The sequence below is a fragment of the Pyxicephalus adspersus genome, chromosome 7 (assembly GCF_032062135.1).
Source record: "Pyxicephalus adspersus chromosome 7, UCB_Pads_2.0, whole genome shotgun sequence".
NCBI lineage: Eukaryota > Metazoa > Chordata > Amphibia > Anura > Pyxicephalidae > Pyxicephalus > Pyxicephalus adspersus.
The window spans coordinates 72,749,218-72,768,947 of record NC_092864.1 but is presented as its reverse complement, the minus strand read 5'-3'; the positions used below and the strand labels follow the sequence as shown (position 1 = coordinate 72,768,947).

The following is a 19,730-nucleotide window of genomic DNA, read 5'->3' as shown; positions in this document are numbered from 1 at the left end:
GAGTGATCGGGCTGCCCTGTGGGATTAAAGGTAAGTGGATTTTTTTAGGCACTTTTCAGTTTAGTTCCTCTTTAAGTGTAATTTTTTAATTTTAAATGAATATCACGGCATCTCATCAACATGCGTGCTGCGATAACTTCTGCAATAACCTAATGCAAATGTGCAAACCGGTCATTAGAAGTCCGTACACCCCCGCATGATACAACGCACCAACCCAATGCATTGTACCATTCACTGCAGGAGTGCAATTAGTGACACTGCTAACAGTAAGCAGTTTTTTATATAAAATAAATATATTTATATTACATATCTATATATATATATATATATATATATATATAACAGAAAAGATGTGACAAATAGCAGCACTGATCATCATCAACCTAAGCCTGTTTTTTCCTTGATTGCAAGAAGAAGAAACAGGTTTTAAGGATTTCGTGATAAAAAAAAATAAATAAAATGCAGAATATTATCAATATTTCGCTGTCCTACAACCTCTTGAACAACCACCTTGTTCCAGGAATCTCCTGCATCTTTTACACTTCAAATGTGTTGGACCCCTGACGTCCCCTATTATTTGCTGTGGTTTGGTCCATGAGCTGGAACAGCACTGCACGATACAATAATAACCTGGTAATGGGAGGGACCAATGAGTGCCGGGGGAGGGGTAGAGCAGCTACCTAAGGGCTTCACTTAATCAATACCCCTTCCCTGCTTCCCAGGTAAACAAGCTGTGAGTTCCATGTCACCATGACAACCAAGGCCCCCTCTCACCTGCAGCCGGACGTTCAGCATCATGGAGGCGATGACATATAGATAGGGGAATTTGATCCTTAGCCTCCAGGCCAGGTTGAAGAAGATGATCAGAGTGCGGCTCAGGCCTTTGGAGAAGACCGCATAGGAGCGAGCAGCGGCCGATTGAGAGAGCCAGACTGCCAGCTGGGACAAGGACGCCATATACACCCCACCGAGCCGGAGGGGAGAACAGATCGCCGGCACTTCACTACAGATCACCGAGAGCCCATCCAGCCCGGGAAGCAGCTAGTTCCCATCCAGTACATGGACCCGGAAGTGACGGCACCCAGAAAACCGGAAGTGGGCGGAGTTTTACGAATCAAACGTCAAGTCCGGGAAACTGCAGCTGATGGATTGTCAGTCTCCTCACACAGCAACACAGATATGTGTCCGTGTGACCTATAAATTATAATCAACCAATAGTCATCCTACAGATCACACCCAGTAACCAATGCAAGAGCCCCAAGGACTGGGAGCTTGGATAACGGTAAGACATGGCCGACGTGGTGCCGGCAGGGTGTAATCCTGGCTGACGTGGTGCCGGCAGGGTGTGATCCTGTCTGTCACATTTGGTGCCCGCAGGGCTTGATCCTGGGTGACATGTGGCGCCCGGAGGGTGTGATCCTGGCTGACGTGGTGCCGGTAAGGTGTGATCCTGGCTGACGTGGTGCCGGTAAGGTGTGATCCTGGCTGACGTGGTGCCGGTAAGGTGTGATCCTGGCTGATGTGTGCCTGCAGAGTGTGATCCTTGCTGACATGTGGTGCCGGCAAGGTGTGATCCTGGCTGACACGTGGTGCATGCAGGGTGTGATCCTGGTTGACATGGTGCCCGCAGGGTGTGATCCTGGGTGACATGTGGCGCCCGGATGGTGTGATCCTGGCTGACGTGGTGCCGGTAAGGTGTGATCCTGGCTGATGTGTGCCTGCAGAGTGTGATCCTGGCTGACATGTGGTGCCGGCAAGGTGTGATCCTGGCTGACATGGTGCCCACAGGGTGTGACTGACATGTGGTGCCCACAGGGTGTGATCCTGGCTGACAAGTGGTGCCCGCAGAGTGTGATCCTGGGGCTAACACGTGGTGCTCGCAGGGTGCGATCCTGGGGCTTACATGTGGCGCCCGCAGGGTGTGATCCTGGCTGCCATGTGGCGCCCGCATGGTGTGATCCTGGCTGCCATGTGGCGCCCGCAGGGTGTGATCCTGGTTGCCATGTGGCGCCCGCAAGGTGTGACCTTGGCTGACATGTGGCGCCCACAGGGTGTGATCCTGGGGCTGACATGTGGTGCCGGCAGAGTGTGATCCTGGCTGCCATCTGGCGCCCGCAGGGTGTGATCTTGGCTGACATGTGGCGCCCGCAAGGTGTGATTCTGGCTGACACGTGGTGCATGCAGGGTGTGATCCTGGTTGACATGGTGCCCGCAGGGTGTGACTGACATGTGGTGCCCGCAGGGTGTGATCCGGGCTGACGTGGTATCGTAGGGTGTGATCCTGGCTGACACGTGGTGCCCGCAGGCTGTGATCCTGGGGCTGTATGTGCCTGATACAGGGGAGGTTGTGGTCCTGAGCCTGCAGGGTGTTACCTGGGGCTGATTTTGTTGGCCGCAGGGTGTGATCCTGGGACTGCGTGTGGCGGCCGCAGGGGAGGTTGTGATCGTGGGCCTGCAAGGTTTGATCTGGGGCTTCATGTGGCGTCTGCAGGTTGTGACCTGTGGTTCTCTTGATTATTATGGGTTCATATGTTCCTATTAAAGTTTTTATTTTTCTATACATCGACTTGCAGGATCGAGATTCAGATTTTGGCCCAAGGCGTTCTGTGTTTTGACCTTTCAAATATCTTCAGGAATGTATGCACTGATTATTACTGAAAACTAAGTTTCTACACACTAGATCCATATTTGTTTTATTGTTTACTGTGTGTTTTAATAAAGCAGATCAACACCAAATAGGTCATTTTGTTTGAATTTCATGTGCATTTTACACATAAAGATCACCATTGTGTGTTTCCTATGTAACCTTTGCAATACAGTTTCATTGTATGTGTGCTTTAATAATTCCAGTGCAAGAAGCACAGACTACCATTTCTGAGATCCTTTTGTGTTTTATGTATACCTGGGTGCTCTGCTTTTAGAGCCAATGACTAGTATGCACCAGGAAATTTTAAGTAACGTCAGAAAGCCTGAAGTGCTGTTTGTAGATAGCTCAGCAACGTAAGCCCTTCTGGGCAGGGTGCTCTCCTCCACCTGTCACTATCTGTTTCTCATTTACAACCCCTTTTTTATGAGCAGCGCTGCATAATATGTTGCCGCTATATAAATGCTATTTAATACAAATGAAATCGGACATCCAACATTTGTTTTTGTGGAAGTTGGCAATGACACTCTTTATGAGCTTCCAGTATAAACCTCCTTTTTGGCCTATTAACACTGCTCCATTCTAGTCAAGTGCAGTAACATTCAGTTCTTTATGAATGACACCACATGCAGTGTTTTTAAACCTTTTTTGACCCACAAAACATTTTTTATGTTGAAAAAATCCTGGCGCACATCACAAATCAAAAATATTACAAAATGACACTCTGTAGCTGATTATCTTGTCTCTAAGAATAAACAAGGAAATTAAGCTACCTACTGCCACCCACTGACATGGAAGAGTATTACATTACTCTGCCAGTCACTACAGCACAGACACTCAACAATGGTAATTGGATAATTTCCCACAGTACATGTGAAGATCTCTCACGGCACACTGGTTGAAAATCACTGCCCTAACGCACCTCAGTGACTGATGCTTTGCTCAGCCCAACATGGCACATGATCATTTTTAGGTGCAGTAGATAGCCCATTAATAACACCAGGCTTCAAAATTGCAATGGGTATGTATAGAAATGAAAGGGCATGGTAACACAGAATTAGTCAGTTTATGGTTATGCCAAGTTTTCACGACTTTATCCTATGTTTAAAAAATAAATCATTTTAGAATGTCATTGATAATGTTTCATTTTAAACCAATTTTTTATACAAATTTAGCCTACAGGTGCATGGACATTTAATATTGAATATGGGATTAGTGTACCCCTATGGTATAAAATAGGACCAAAGAGCAATACATCATATAAATTGAAGACTTTGGAGGTATGTCACCGCATTTCATTTTACAATTCATTTGCTATACTTTGCCAGCGACTGCATAAAGCCAAGCATCTGCAATTGACAGGAAGTAAAGCAGTCATCAATGAAATTTGTTTGCAAAAAAATTGATTCATTAACAGTGCACGTCACTTTTAAAGCTTCATTAATATGCGACAATTGTATATAAGCAGTTATTTTATTTTGCCATGATGATGAGAAGCCTTAGACCAGACCCTCTTTTAGGTTTTATTGCTGTCTATGCCTCAGGGCATAATAACTAAAAAAAATCCAATATTTTAAATCATTAGCATAGCAAAAGTTAAATAGAATTCTTTCAATGGGCATACTTGTTTCAGAGACAACTAAGGAATTATTTTCCCACATTAAGTTGGACAACACAAACCTCTAAATGCTGATTAAAAATGACATTCCTTTCTATCAATCTATCTTTATCATAGAAGGTCAATTATTTCTCTGTTATATGGTCACATTAGGCATCACATTACCATGCATGAAGGCATACAGCATATTTACTGTTTTAGGCTGGCTTGCCCATTAATGTAGGTGAGTTAAATGCCATTGTAAACAACTAACACCAATAGTTGGTGTGTACCCATGCACTGCATTATTGCAAACTTTTTTTTTTGCCCGACCTTCGTACGGGCATAACGGCTAGGTGGTTAATTCTCTTTTTCAAGCATCACTGAAGACATTATGAACACTACCATTTCTGACCTGGTAAAAAAAATACATTTTCCTGGTTGGTGTTCTGATACCATGCAATATAATAATGTTTGTAATTTGTCACCCAGAATGAGTATGCAACTCAGGTGTTCACACAATTGCCACACAACAGCATCATTGTTTCAGATGTGTGGGCTATGCCTACTGTTTCTTTTTAAACTGAGTTTTTATTGAATTTTCTGTAAATATAAACAAGGAACACAGCAATACAGGTATAGGATCAATATGCATAATACAAATAAACATCGGGGGGGTCAAGATACACAACAATCGAAGTATATGTCTGTGTCCAAGGTAGCAAATGCTACGTTCAAATAATAGTCCAGAGTCCAAAATAGAATCCCATCCGGTATTGTTGGAAACAGACAATAAGAAAAAGGAAAATAAATAAATAAAAGTAAAAAAAACACACAATAAAAACAAGAACATGTAATAAGTCATAATATTAACAACCAGGAGCAATAAAGGGGGGGAGAAGGGGGCAGGTGGACATTACTAGTATGGTATTCCAGAGTAAAGTATGCACAACTATTCCCTAGTCATGCAATTGTGAGTAGAAGGCGTCCAATGGATCCCAGATCAATTTGAATCTATCCACTTTGTTTTGTATAAGGGTCGTAAGATATTCCATTAGGTGAACATCCTGGTTAGGGATATATAAATCCTCCAAAGAGGGAGGCAAGGTTATGCCTACTGTTTTAACTTTGTCCATAATTCATCCAATAAAAGGGATCACTCCAAAGTTACTCCATAAACCGTACAAATAGAATTGTTTTTAAGACATTTTGCCAGAGCAAAGTTTTGATTGTCATTAATGTACACTGATAGAGAATAGAATCCTTTATATAACCTTGGTAGGTATGCCTAAAATAGCTGGGCAACTTGTCCTAGCTTTGTCTGGAAATTGTGTACAAAAATGCAAATAAAGGCACGTTTATAATTTAAAGAACTTCCAGATATGAAGTAGAAACTGAGATTGGTTTGACCAAAAAATTACATTTGAATATCCAACTCTAGCCATGAGGACACACTCCATATACCGGAGGCCAACAACAATTCACAAAAGATCATTTAACCGCAAGTGACCCATCATAATCAACTCAAAAATACAAAATCGTTTATCCTGTAAAAATGTGGAGAAAAGGTAAACAGAATAATTCTACGTGATTTTACTCTTCTTTATAATCATGTGTGTATATATATATATATATATATATATATATTGTAAATGAGAGGAAATCTTTCAATTTGGTTTGGCTTCTAATTCATTTTAACACTATGAACTTTAGTTTTACCTAATGTCACATGTAACTGGAAGAAAATATTATCCATCAAACTAACAGGATTTTTAAAACTTGTGCATTTATTGCCTTGGAAATATTTTATGATTGTTTCCAGCACACAGGCTCTGTATTTAAACTGGCAAAATATATGTAATGGCGATGTGGTGGAACATAGTGTGCCTACTGACCATACGATAAGATGTAGATATATATATGTTGGAGGCAAGAATTTATCTATACTATTAGGCTATAAATTGGCAGTACATGTGTGAGTATTACATGTGTGAGAATAGTAGCACTTCTATTCTTCGTACGGTCAAATGTACGAAGAATAGAAGTGTGTCAATAAACTGTTTTAAGATGAGGTTTTTAGCCTTGTGTTGTGCTTTTGTACAGTAATATGCATGTTCCAGCTACACACCCAAACACATGTACTGCTATAATTGTTTAGTATTCATTTGACTGCCACTCCAACAGACTAGCATTTCAGTAAACCACAACGCACAGATGTGATTTATCAGTGCATTGTGGATATCGTAAAGAAACGGTGCCTGTGTATTAATTGGTCTATTGTCATGCATTTGCAGACCACACAAAATAAAATAAGTGAAAACATGTCAATTCATCAAAAAAATTGAATTGGAACACTTTAAAGCTTTAACTTCAGACAAGATTAAATATTATCCTCACATAGAATCTAGACCCCCCACTACAGGACTAACTAAATGCTCTTTTAGCCTGGCAGTGATGAGAAAAAAAAAGAAAACATTTTTTTATGATCACATCCTTAACAGTAGTTACCATAACTTTTTTTTTTGGTGGTAGTCTTCTGAGGAAGTCCTTGAATATGAAAAAATAGTCTCCAGAATCTTCAACAAATGAGCCACCTGTTTCAGGCCCAAACATTGTTTGTGAAAAGCAGACCTTACCATTACATGAATTATGAGTTTTGCTTATACTTATTGTTTTATATCTATAAAATCTGGTATGCATTGCTACCGAATTACGACTAAAATACTGTTTTTAGGTCAGGTAAATACAACTCAAATGAAACATTCCACACCAATCTATGGGACTATGCACATGGCCATCAAATCTGTATCAGATTTTGGAAGAAAAAACAAAGTACAGTTATATTACTTTGAAAAATATAAAGCATTTTAGCAATGAAGGTAAGCAGCTTTATTCATACAGGTTGTAATGCCTGACAAAGCACGGGCATGGTGATAGACAATGCTATCCACCATTTTAGACATGATGGTGGGAAAGAATGGGGGTTGTTTGCCTGACACAGTTCATGAGGCAAGAATCCTTAATAATGGAAGACAAATATGAGGCTTTGTGAGCTCTGCTGTACATGTATGAATGATGTGCATGTAGAATGTTTTGTCTTTTCTTATAACTGTGTTACTTACGTGTACTAAGTTCCGTATAAATAGCATTCTGTAATAGTTTATTTCTCAGCTTGTAGTGTGTGAAGTTACAAAGCTAGATTTTGAAAACATAGGAATTTTTTTTATTTACTAAATCTTATTCTTTTTTTTAACATTCTTTATTTTACTTTATTTTTAACAGTACTCAATAACATACAAAATACAATAACAAAACTGGAATAATAGGGGAAGACACAACAAACAATAACCAGTATAATACGCCTTGTATAAACAACAAAGGACAGTCGTGCAAGTAAATATAGCATGACAAATTAACAGGTAAATGTACATAGAAGGATATAGAAAAATTATATCTCCGCATAGGGACTAGTCACCTGAGGAAAATACAAAATATAAGAGCAGTACTGAGCAGTAGAAAAAAAAAAATATGAATAAAAATAACCTGGTCTACTCTAAAAGAGTTGGGTCCCGGTGGCGCTTAAACTCTTGAGGGTCTCTGTAATGAATCCAGCTACTCCAAACTACATTGAATTTATCTTTGGTACCCCTCAAGCTGGCCGTCAGATCCTCCATCACCAAGATATCATGGACCCTGTGAAGCCACATACCCACAGTGGGTATTGTCGATTTCCAAAATACGGATATTCATTCATTAGCTGTCATTATTAGATGTCTGATAAAAGGGCCTTTTGGCTTTATTCGAAAGTGTATTATGATGTAGAAGAAAAAATCTGGGATTATCAGGTACATTGTAAGTAGTAACTCTCTGCATGAGCGTTCTCACCTGTTCCCATCATGGGCGTAAAAGCGGGCACCGCCAGAAATATTGCAGCATGGTACCTTTCTCCTGATTATATCTCCAGCATCTGTCCGAAACTTCGGGGAAAAGAACATGTAGCCTATCTGGAGTCCTATACCACTGAGAGAGGATCTTAAAACTCAGTTCTTGGTACCTACTGCTGGCAGAGGACCTGTACACAGTAGAGAAAACCTTGTTTTTCTGCTCAGCCTCCAAGGTGCACCCAAGCTCCGCTTCCCACGCCTGCAGATAGGTAGGAGTAGAATTGTCAGGGGTGGAATTAAGTTCAGCGTATATGTAGGACAAGGAGTGCCGTATAGGGCCACTCCTAGCACAGGCCCTCTCAAACACAGTTTTCGGGCAGGAACTGCCATGATCTGGGGGCAGGGACTTAAGTGGAAAAGTTGTAGTGACCTCCAGAAGTCAAGCTTAAAGCTGCCAGATGCAGCCATCAACATCTCCATAGAAGCCCACTGACCCTGATGGACAAAATGTTCTGCCCGTTGTATCACCCCTTCCCTTAACTCGCCAAATTTTCCTTCTTCCAGGCCTGGAAGGAAAGACGAGTTACCTATGATCGGGAACATGGGTGAGGGCCAGGGATATAGATGACATTTAAATAGGGGTTTCTGGCATATTAGAGGGTGATGTATTAGAACCGGGTGGGGAAGCTTCGGCAACCATGGGAGTGCTGTGAGAGGCAATTACGAAAATGAATGCTCATGCCCATATCCAATGTTAAAATTCATCATGTCTGAACCAATCTAGGATCCTGACTATATGGGCTGATGTAATAAAGAGAGAAATTGGGAACACCCAGTCCCCCCACCCCGTTGGTCCGGCATACCAGGCTCCTGCTGAGTCTATTTCCCTTTTTCCCTAAATGAAACAAAATATCTTAGTGTGTAAGGATTTAAAAAAGGAAGTAGGCAAGTATATTGGCAGGGCTTGGAGGAGGTACAAAATTCTCGGCAGGATGTTCATTTTAACAGCTTGGATTCGTCCTAGCCAGGACAAAGTCACCGGGATCAGGGTCTCCAAATACTTTATTGCCTTATCTTCCCACTTAAAAGAGAAGGAGGGAGTGTGATGGGAAAGGAGAGACTTAGCTGACTTAGTATAATTGATTTTAAATTAGATACAGTACTATATTCCTGAACCGTGGCGGGATTAGTGTTAATAAAGAGAAGGTCATCTGCATAAGCAGCTACCTTATGCTTGCAATCATTTACCAGTAGGCCTTTGATATTTGGGTTTGATCGAAAAGCTGTCAGTAGGGGCCCCAGGGATAAAATAAAAATCAGCACTGACGGGACATTAGATATGCTAAAGGGTGAGGATACTTCGCTATTTACTCTGACCGATGCAGAAGGAGATGAATATATAGACTTAGAGATATAGATCCAGTTCATCATTTTTTCCCCAACACCCATAACATGGAGCGTGACTAGCATGAAATCCCAATCAACCCTCTATTCTAACTTTTAATGTCTATTCTAACTTTTAATTTTAATATATATATATATATATGTATGTGTGTATTTGAATTATATATATATATGTATGTGTGTATTTGAATTAAAATACCAAAAATCAACAAATGCAAGAGTTCGCTCGGACTTGTTGGGAAAAAAATTCTTGTTTGTTCCAGGATACAGGACTTTCTAAGAGGCATAAATATGCAGAGCAACGAGACTTAAAACAGGTTTGTTCTTTATTTGTAATTTTATTTCATTTTACTTGTAAACCATTATACTCATAAATCTTTAACATCCTGATTTAAAACTACAGGCCAACTGCCTGCTTGTTTTTGTCATCAATAATTATGAAACCCAATGGAAATGTAGTCATCAAGTTAAAAAAAATAAAAAGGAACTCCTGATCCACTTGCTTTTTGAGGTCAGAAAGTAAGGATATGATTTACCTTAAAGATGAACTTTTGTAAATGAGAGTGTGAACTGATTGCTAAAGTCATTCTAAAGATTTGTCATTGCCTGGATGTAAAGCTGATCTTTTGGTGTTAGTAGTTTCAATCTCACTTAAGCTGTGTATCCTCATTCTGGGTCAGTGACACAAAAGAATCAGAACACTAACTAGGCTCTCTCTTATGGAACCAGATCAGCAATATTGGACGACAGCATCTCAGTAACAGTTCCTCTTCACTATGCAATGGTACTGGTGTCATTTATTACAATATCCTTTGTTTATGTATACAATTTCCAATAATCATCATAGTTTTATAGCATTTGCACTATATATTGTATTTTCTAAATATATTTATATAAATATATTTAGGGTGATGACCATAATTTTGCCAATAGGAGAAGAATTATTCAAGATGTCCTTCAAAAATAGATATACTTCACTTTATTTTATACCCGGAATATGAGGTGAAAATTACCTTCAATAAACTTGATAGAATTTTCTAGTTGTATTTAATTTTGAATAACTAATAACTTAGGGAAAAAAAAATTGACTTCAATAACAGTTGAACACTGATTTCATCCTGATTTAATAAATCTCTCCAAAGCTGGAGAGGATACACTTTGATCAGTGAAGCTGGGTAATCAAGCAAACCTGGTATGGATCTAGTCCAGGATTTTAAAACATTTGCTAACAATTAGCAAATTACTTTGAAAGAATCTATTCCAGGTTTGCTGGATCACCCAGTTGTACTGATGAAAGTGTATCCTCTCTAGCCTTGTAGAGCTTTATCAGGCCAACGCCTTGATGTAAGTATACCAAGGAGGGTAATTTTAAGTACTTATATTTATTTTTCTCCCATTTACAGTCTAGGGAATATTAGTGAACAGGATCGATAGTGAGCCAAATCCTACATGTGGGGGACATAAACAAAAAAATACTGAAGGGGTTTTAACCCTCATCTACGCCATCCATAAACAATTAATATATTGGCTGTAGATACATTTTATTCATAACTAAAGTTAGTGTTGATAATAAGCCTCCTATATACTAAACGAAGGATGTAATTATGCACAGACCCAACCTGCGCGTGCACACTACAACCGCCAGAGGGATACACGAAGGGATATTATTTCAGTACAAGGTGGCGTCATTGCCAGAACTCACCACCAGATGTCCTCAGAGTACAGTGCTTTAATAACATACACAATCTGCCAGTTGTGTTATAGGGATAGCTGCTGGCACTGTGGAGTAGAGCACTCTGAGTGCTGGTGCTGTGGAGTGGAGTAGCTGCTGGCACTGTGGAGTAGAGCACTCTGAGTGCTGGCACTATTGAGTAGAGCACTCTGACTGCTGGCACTGTGGAGTGGAATAGCTGTTGGCACTGTGGAGTAGAGCATACTGACTACTGGCACTGTGGAGTGGAGTAGCTGCTGGCACTATTGAGTAGAGCACTCTGACTGCTGGCACTATTGAGTAGAGCACTCTGACTGCTGGCCCTTGGAGTAGAGCACACTGACTGCTGGCACTGTGGATGGAGTAGCTGCTGGCATTGTGGAGTGGAGTAGCTGCTGGCACTGTGGAGTAGAGCACACTGAGTGCTGGCACTGTGAATGGAGTAGCTTCTGGCACTGTGGAGTGCAGTAGAGCACACTGACTGAAAGTGTCACCTGCGAAGGATGTAATTATGCACAGACCCAACCTGCGGGCACACACCAGAACTGCAGCCCGCAACGTGAACGCTGCCGCCCAAAGTGTGCACACCGCCACCATCGCTGAAACAGTTGATATGGTGACATGTAAACGTGCCAAAACAAAACAGCAGGTGACACTTTCAGTCAGTGTGCTTTATTCCACTCCACAATACCAGAAACTTCTTTACTTCACAGTGCAAGCAGTCAGTGTGCTCTACTCTACAGTGCCAGAAGCTTCTCCACAGTGCCAGCAGTCAGTTTGCTCCACTCCACAGTGTGTGTACATGTGTTGCAATGTGCTTCAGTGCTTCAGGCAAACACTTTATTATAGTCTATACAAGGTAATTTTTCATGACTTGTGAAGTTTTAACAGTTAAATGAAAACACAGACTAAGAATAAAGTCTGCTATAGGTGACTCCTCTTTTGACAATTAGTAACCATTTGTCATATTGTTAATTGATTTCTTCACTACTTTTTGGCTCAATAACCCAGAACATATGTACACATAATAAGTTCTGATTTCACTCTGACCTTCATAATGAGCAGGTTGCTTGCATGCAGTAACTCAAAGTTTTTGACTCAGAAATACTGGTTATTCATATTTACAGTGGAGTGGAGACAAACAGAATTTTCTCTTATGTTACCAAAAGAGATGGCAATCTAAACTCTTTGCAAAATATGGCAATATCATAACCCTTTTAGATGTTACCTATAGAATAACACGGTATGCCTTGCGCTATTCTTCTTGTGTATTCAAAGCAATGTCTGCTACCTGGTGGTTGGTGCATTTGTAACCGAAAAAGAAAATACTGCCAGCATTAAAGAAGCACTCCAGGTGTTCAAATCTTGGAACCAAGAGTGGAATCCTAAACATTTTCTTGTCGATTTTTGCCAGGAGGAAAATAATGCAATTTCTGAAACGTTTCCTGGTAAAATATATATTACATTGCATATGATCAATATAAATATATTGCTTTATCTCCATAATTATTTATAATTATTAATAAATATTTGTGATTTACAAATTGAGACTTGTCCCAATACTGTTTTTTGATGATTTCAGATATTACAGTCATTTCGGAAAACGTGATAAACTTGTTTCCTATTTTCTAAATCACAGTCAAAAGTACCGTATTTTTCGGACCATAAGACGCTCCGGACTATAAGACGCACCAGGTTTTCCGCACAAGGGAAAACAAGAAAAAAAAAAAATTGATTTGATTTCCCCTGAGATCCAGCGTGCGGCACTTGTGCCCGCCCACGAAGGCGGACATTTAATAATAAACTTTAAATAAAAAAACACAAATCTGTTAAAATGATAAAAAATATTAAAAAAAAATAATAATAAAAAATTTTCTTTGTATTGGAGTTAATACAGCTATTTTGTATTAAATCTGCTACAAAATTATTTGAATTTCCTCCGGCCTGCACCGACGCATGTACCGACGTCACCCAGAAAACCCAGGGATTGTTTCTGCAGTTCGCGGCTAGTGATCAGAGAAGCAGGACGTGCGGGGACAAGCAGGACCCCGGCAGAACAAGGTAATTGTTTCTTTTAAGTTTAAAGTGACCCGAGTGTGACTCGGGATTACCACTTTTTGCACAGAAAATCCGTCCCGAGTCACACTCAAAAAAAATCCGCTAGGGGGTTTAAATATGTATTTTTCTTAGCCTCCAAGGTTTTGCTTTGTAATTTTCATGGTGAAAAGGCATGGACAGAATGGACAAACAAAAAGGATCATAATGTTTACGACTCACGTAAGACAGTGACGATGATACTGCGTAAGCATTTGCTGATACAATTGAAAAACATGAAAATGCTATCAGATGTCTCACAGGATCACATTTATGGAAAACTTGCAATGCACTGCAAAAAGGGTTTTCAAATAAATCGCTTCCTGAAACTTAAGTAAATTAAGAAAACCTGTTTGTTTTTACACCAAAAGTGAAAGATTAAAGCTATAAATAGGTTTACTTTAACACATAATAGGTGAGAAGTAAACTTTTTTCATGTCTTTTACATTTTCTGCATTTGTCCCAGTACACCATGGAACATTCACAAGCTAAACTTCATGGCTCTCACTGAAACTTGCTTCCATCCTCAAACTCTGCATCTGCTTCTGCTCTCCCCTTTGGAGGCCTGCACTTTACACATACCCCTAGACCAGAGTAGGAGGTAGTGTGGGTCACATTCTCTCCTCTAACTGAATATAGAGTCCTTTCTACCCCGCCCTCTCTCATTTTCTCCTGTTTTGAAGTCCATTACGTCCGTCTTTTCTGCCCCCTACCCCTCATTGTTGCTGTCTTCTACCGCCTCCCATGGCCCAAGTCTCACAATTTTTTTATAACTTTGCCTCTTGGCTCCCACACATTCTTTCCCTGCCCACCCTCATCCTTGATGACTTTAGTATTGCAGTGGATGAGCCCAACCATCCTTCCTCAGCCAAACTGCTCCCCTTTACCTCCAGCTTTGGACAGAACATAAACGGCCCACACGTATCACATGTTGCCAGGCACACCTTAGACCCGGTATTTTCCAAACTATGCCACCTCAGCCACCTTGACAACTCACCATTTCCCCTCTCTGATCATAACCTTATCACTTTCAACCTATCAAACCCTTGCCCTCCCTTGCCACATCCCAGACGTGGCCAATAGCAGAGAGATATCCATAACCTTGACCACAACCTCTTATCAAACTGTCTTACGCTCATATCCCCCACTTGCTCTAAAATCACCTCCCCAGATAAAGCTGCCACTCAGTTCAACTAAACTTTTTCCTTAACTCTGGATAAAGCTGCCCCTGCCACCTTCTGATACCCCCATCCTGCCAACACCCGACCCTGGCACAACAATCACACCAAACATTTACAAAAGGCGCACCTGAGCACCAGTGGAGAAAATCTGTCCTCACCGCTGACTTCATGGACTACAAAACCAGTCTACAACACTTTAACACAGCACTCACTGTCACCAAGCAAACATACTTCTCTGCTGTCATTTCCTCGCAAGCTTCCAACCCACACAGCCTATTCCTAACAATTGACCCCTCTGCCCAAGACATTGACGCCTACTTTAGAGAGAAAATTGATAAAATCAGACTTGATGTCTTTGCTCACCAGGCCACTCCAACCATATCCACCCCTTCCACCAGTAAATCATCACTGGCCTCCCTCAGCCCTGTTACTCTGGATGAAGTCTCCTCTCTTCTCTTTTCCTCTCCCTTTACTACCTGTCCACTTGTCCCAATTCCCTCTGATCTATACTCCATGCCCATTCCTCTACTCTGGCCCCTGCCCTAACTCAACTATCCAACCTCTCCCTTTCTACTGGTATCTATCCCCCTGCTTTCATACATGTAATAATTCTCAATATCCTGAAGAAACTCCCACTAGACCCCTCCATACCTTCCAGCTACCGACCTATCTCCCTTCTCCCATATGTTTCCAAACTTCTTGAACGCCTTGTCTACAAAAGACTCACCCATTACCTGAGCACCAACTCTCTCCTAGACCCCCTCCAGTCTGGTGAGCTGCCCATTCCACTAAAACAGCCCTTACTAAAGTGGTCAATGACCTCATCAGAAACAAGCCTAAAGGCAACTTTTCCCTGCTCCTTCTCCTTGATCTTTCCTCTGCTTTTTACCCCCTTCTAATACAAATCATGCTCTCCATTGGTATCAGTGACACTGCTCTCTCTTAGTTTGCTTCCTATCTGTTTTCCTGAAAATTCCTCCTCCATCATTCTCCTCCCTGTTGGTGATTCCCAAGGGTCAGTCCTTGGACCGGTTGTCTTTTCTCTGTACACCTCCTCTCCTCAAATTGCAAAACTGCCCCTGACATATTCCTAACTGTTAACAACACTGTAATTCGTCCTTTCCCTCAGGCACTTTTGTCTTGGCGTCACCTTTGATTCTGCTCTCCTATTTAACCCTCATACTAAGAACATTAGTTCTGCATGTGTTCTGCAGCCAGACTTATCCATCCTTCCCACCGCTCTTCTTCTGCTGCCTCTCTTTGCAGTTCTCTTCATTGGCTTCCATTTCACCTGATAACCAAACTCAAGCTCCCAGGCTTTTTACTCCACCAGTGTCTTCTTCATGGTTCTGCATCTTTGGCTGTCATGATTGGCTGACCCTGATGACCCAACTCCTATCCATGCACCATGCTGTTAATTTATCTCACAACCAAAGCATGTCAAAAAAAGTACACCGAGCTGTACATATGCAATTTATATTTAAATTCTTCAGACGTTTACATGGAGAAAAGTAAGAAGGCATTATTGCTGGTTATCTTAGAGTGTACCTTGTATCGGGGGGGACACATTTTGAGTTTTAAGCTCCAAACTTTTTCAACCCCCCCCCCCCCCCCCCCCCATATTACAAAACAGCATTTGAAAGTTTATGTAATACTTTGGCTGACTTGGTGGGACCAATCTCAACTTCTTATTCGGTGCTGTTGGCACCTTTCTCTAAACTATTTTATATTACATCCTTTGAAACAGATATGAATCAATCTTGAGACTTTGGAGGAGTTGACTGAGATAGCAAAAAATATTTCCAAAGTCTCACTTATTGTGAATCTTGTCAAATTAAACTACAAGGTAATGCTATGCTAGTAATTAGTCCCTTCCAAGATAGACAAATATTTCCTGGTTTCATCTGCCCTTTGTTTCGGGGGATGTGGAGGGATAGGAGACATGGAGCATGTCTGGTGGTCTTGCCCGGTGGCACAAGAGTTTTGGAGTAAGGTGTTGGACCATCTCATCAAGGTGATACAAACTTCTCTCCCCTCTATCCTGGAATGTACCCTATTGAGCAAAATTGAGATACAATTGCCAAAATATACAAGAATATCTGCTTCTAGTTGGTAGAATCACCCTGGCCGGGGCTTGGAAGTCTCCCTCAATAACAATGGCCCTATTATCGGTAAAACTAAACTGGATAATGGTTCATGACAATACTACAGGGACTGCATTGATTTTTGTAGATATGTTTCTTTTTATGGTAATTCAAGAAATACTCTTTAAACTTGATGCGTTCATTATGTTCAAACATTACCTGTACTTTTCTGTTTTGATATAATTATGTACAATTCACATTTTCTATTTTATTGAATAAAAATGTATTGAAATAAAAAGGTCTTGCAGAAGATTATGTTCCTTGTGCAATAAAAAAATGTTGCAATAGTTTTAGTAAATAAAATTACATTTTAGCAACCTATGCATCTTCTTCAAAATGTTTTGGTGATATTCCGTGGTGACAGCATTTAGGGATCACATATTGAGTTACTTTCCTAAAACTGCCAGTGAGGTTTCTTTTTGAAGGAGAATTTCTGTGTCACATTTTTTAATTCCTTAAGGCTAAAAAATGTATTCATCAAAAATTGGGAATGTCAGGAATTTTTTTCTTGATTTGTGCCATAGTATAACTATTTGGTGTGACTGTAAATAATGACAAATAAAGGAAATAATTGGATATTGGATAGTTGCCTCTATACACTGAATTCTAAACTACAGTATATATATTTTTTGTGTTTTTACAAACAGAAATGGGCACGTGTGTACAGAACTGAAGAGTTGCAGATTGGAATACATACAAACAATGGACAGGCAACATGAAACCTTAAAACACACCTACCTGGAAGGCTATAAAAACTTTTTAACCCCCCTAGCGGTAATCCCGAGTGTGACTCGGGGTGAATTTAGTGTACCAAAAGCGGTAATCCCGTGAGTGGCCTATTTCCTATCCAAAGAATCAAATTAATCTCCTGTGCTTTGCCTTCATATCCCTCCACAGTTATTGTCCCACTTACCTTTCTGACCTGATAGAAAAATACTCCCCCCGCCGCTCTCTCCGCTCCTCCAATGACCTACTAATGACTTCCTCACTCATAACTTCATCACACGCACGGATACAAGAATTTTCTAGAGCTGCCCCAACTCTCTGGAATGGTCTTCCTCATCCTATACAGCTAGCTCCTACTTTCTGCTCATTTAAAAGAGCTCTCAAAACCCAACGCTTCAACCTCTTCTACCCGTCTTCTGTCTCTTAAACCCTCACTACTTAGCCATCACTACATATCTCCTCTCCTATTGTGTGATACTTCCCCCACCTCTTAGATTGTAAGCTCTTCAGGGCAGGGTCCTCTCCTTCTCCTGTGTCACTGTCTGTATTAGTCTGTCATTTGCAACCCCTATTTAATGTACAGCACTGCATTATATGTTGGTGCTATATAAATCATGTTTATTATTAATAATAAAAATAATGATATTACATTTCCTATCAGCACAACACATTACACATTTTTCAGGAATTGTTTTAAATGACCTTTATAGCAATAATAAATGTGTAAAGTGATTTTATTTTACACAGCCATTCTCTTGGAATTAGATCATTCTCTCCATTGAGTGTATTTTACGGGTTTGGGTGTGACCAACAAATGAGGGTTGTGGTTTGTGGCATCAAGAGCCCCTCGGGGATAGGTGGGCTTCTCCATGCAGCATAAAAGCTTTCAATCATTGTAACAGCAGGAACATCGCCCTGAAGGAATGACCTACAAAAGAGAAAAAGTGCACAATGCATTAAAGAGACAGCATGGTTTCCTAGGGAGCTTGTTTGCTATTAGCATTTAATTAAATGAATAAAAATGACAAAATCCAGAAATCACTGACACTTATAAAATCACAATTTGGACGGCAGACAAACACATACTGCAGAGGAAAGACAATAAAATTGCTGTTCTGCCAAGCTTGAAATTCCAATGAGGAATTGAATCAGTCCTATAAAAAGCTTTGTTCAAAGAATTTGTTTTTGACTAGGATTTCATACCTGAATCATCTGTTTACTTGTCTTCATAGCAATGCATGCAACATTTGTCCTGCCGCCTGTTTGTCATGATATAATCACACCATAATGTTTTACCATCTGAGTACTGTACAAGTACTGGAAAGTATGAACCCTATTTAATGTACAGCGCTGCGTAATATGTTGGCGCTATATAAATCCTGTTTATTAATAATAATAATAATAACTTTAGATATAGTTTAAGCACCCCTAGTATTAGACATCAAATAAAGAGGAATAAAAGCCACATTCCAAAAGATACCAAAATAAGACCCCGGACACAAAGAAAGAACTCAGCAGGGCTTTTTGATTCACTTGCAACATTGAATTAGTGGTCATCTGATACGTTCTGGAAATGCCCCCCAAGTAGTTTATGGATACCCCCTCTGTGGATTGTCTAACAGGTATAGGGCTCATCTTTGGATCCCTGTTCTATGCTGTCCCTTTTGTGTTTGTGCTGCTGGTATCAGTTCCTGTAGTGGTGTGCGTGCTAAAGATACAACAACATCTCCTACAAGCAGAAGAGTGTATCATTGATCTCTATTATTTATCCCCGAAGAAGCAGCCATATTGCTGCGAAACGCATCAAATGAAGTACCCCCCCCCCCCAATGTAGAAATTAGCTTACAAAAGCCAACAACTAGAGGGGTGACATTTACCTATAATTAATATCCTACTCTGCAATAACATTTAGATCAGTCCACTCTAAATACGATATGATGCTTTTTGGTTTTATCAAGTTTTGTCTAATGTATTTATATATTTGTATGTAAAATAAAATGGTTTGAAGTGATTTTAACTATGTGGCCCTTGAAAATGCTACTTTCTTGAACTTTGTTGTTTGAAAAAAATTCTACTGCAAAAAATCAAGATTACTAATTAGAATTCCTGGACATGCTTTTGCATTCCTATGTGCAACCTGAATTGCAGCTGCCGTATTTAAAGTGGATGTACAGCACTACGTAATATGGTTTTTGCCATAACTTTTAAGTGTGCGCAACAAATTTGAATAATTACTTATCTGCCATAAGAAACCAATCAAATATTATCATGTCTGCTCTCCCCTCCGTGATCAGTCCTTCCTCATCTTGTCTTCTTCAGGGATTTGAAGTTTTCGGCTATCCTTG

At 40.4% G+C, this 19,730-nt stretch overlaps 1 protein-coding gene across 1 annotated transcript; it reads right to left on the bottom strand.

Moving 5' to 3' along the window:
* Positions 1–693: 693 nt before the first annotated feature.
* On the bottom strand, positions 694–1,079 carry SMIM10L3 (small integral membrane protein 10 like 3). The gene has a single exon (XM_072418947.1). It carries the CDS (start codon positions 955–957, stop codon positions 694–696), a length of 264 nt encoding a protein of 87 aa, XP_072275048.1. The 5' UTR covers positions 958–1,079.
* Positions 1,080–19,730: the final 18,651 nt, after the last annotated feature.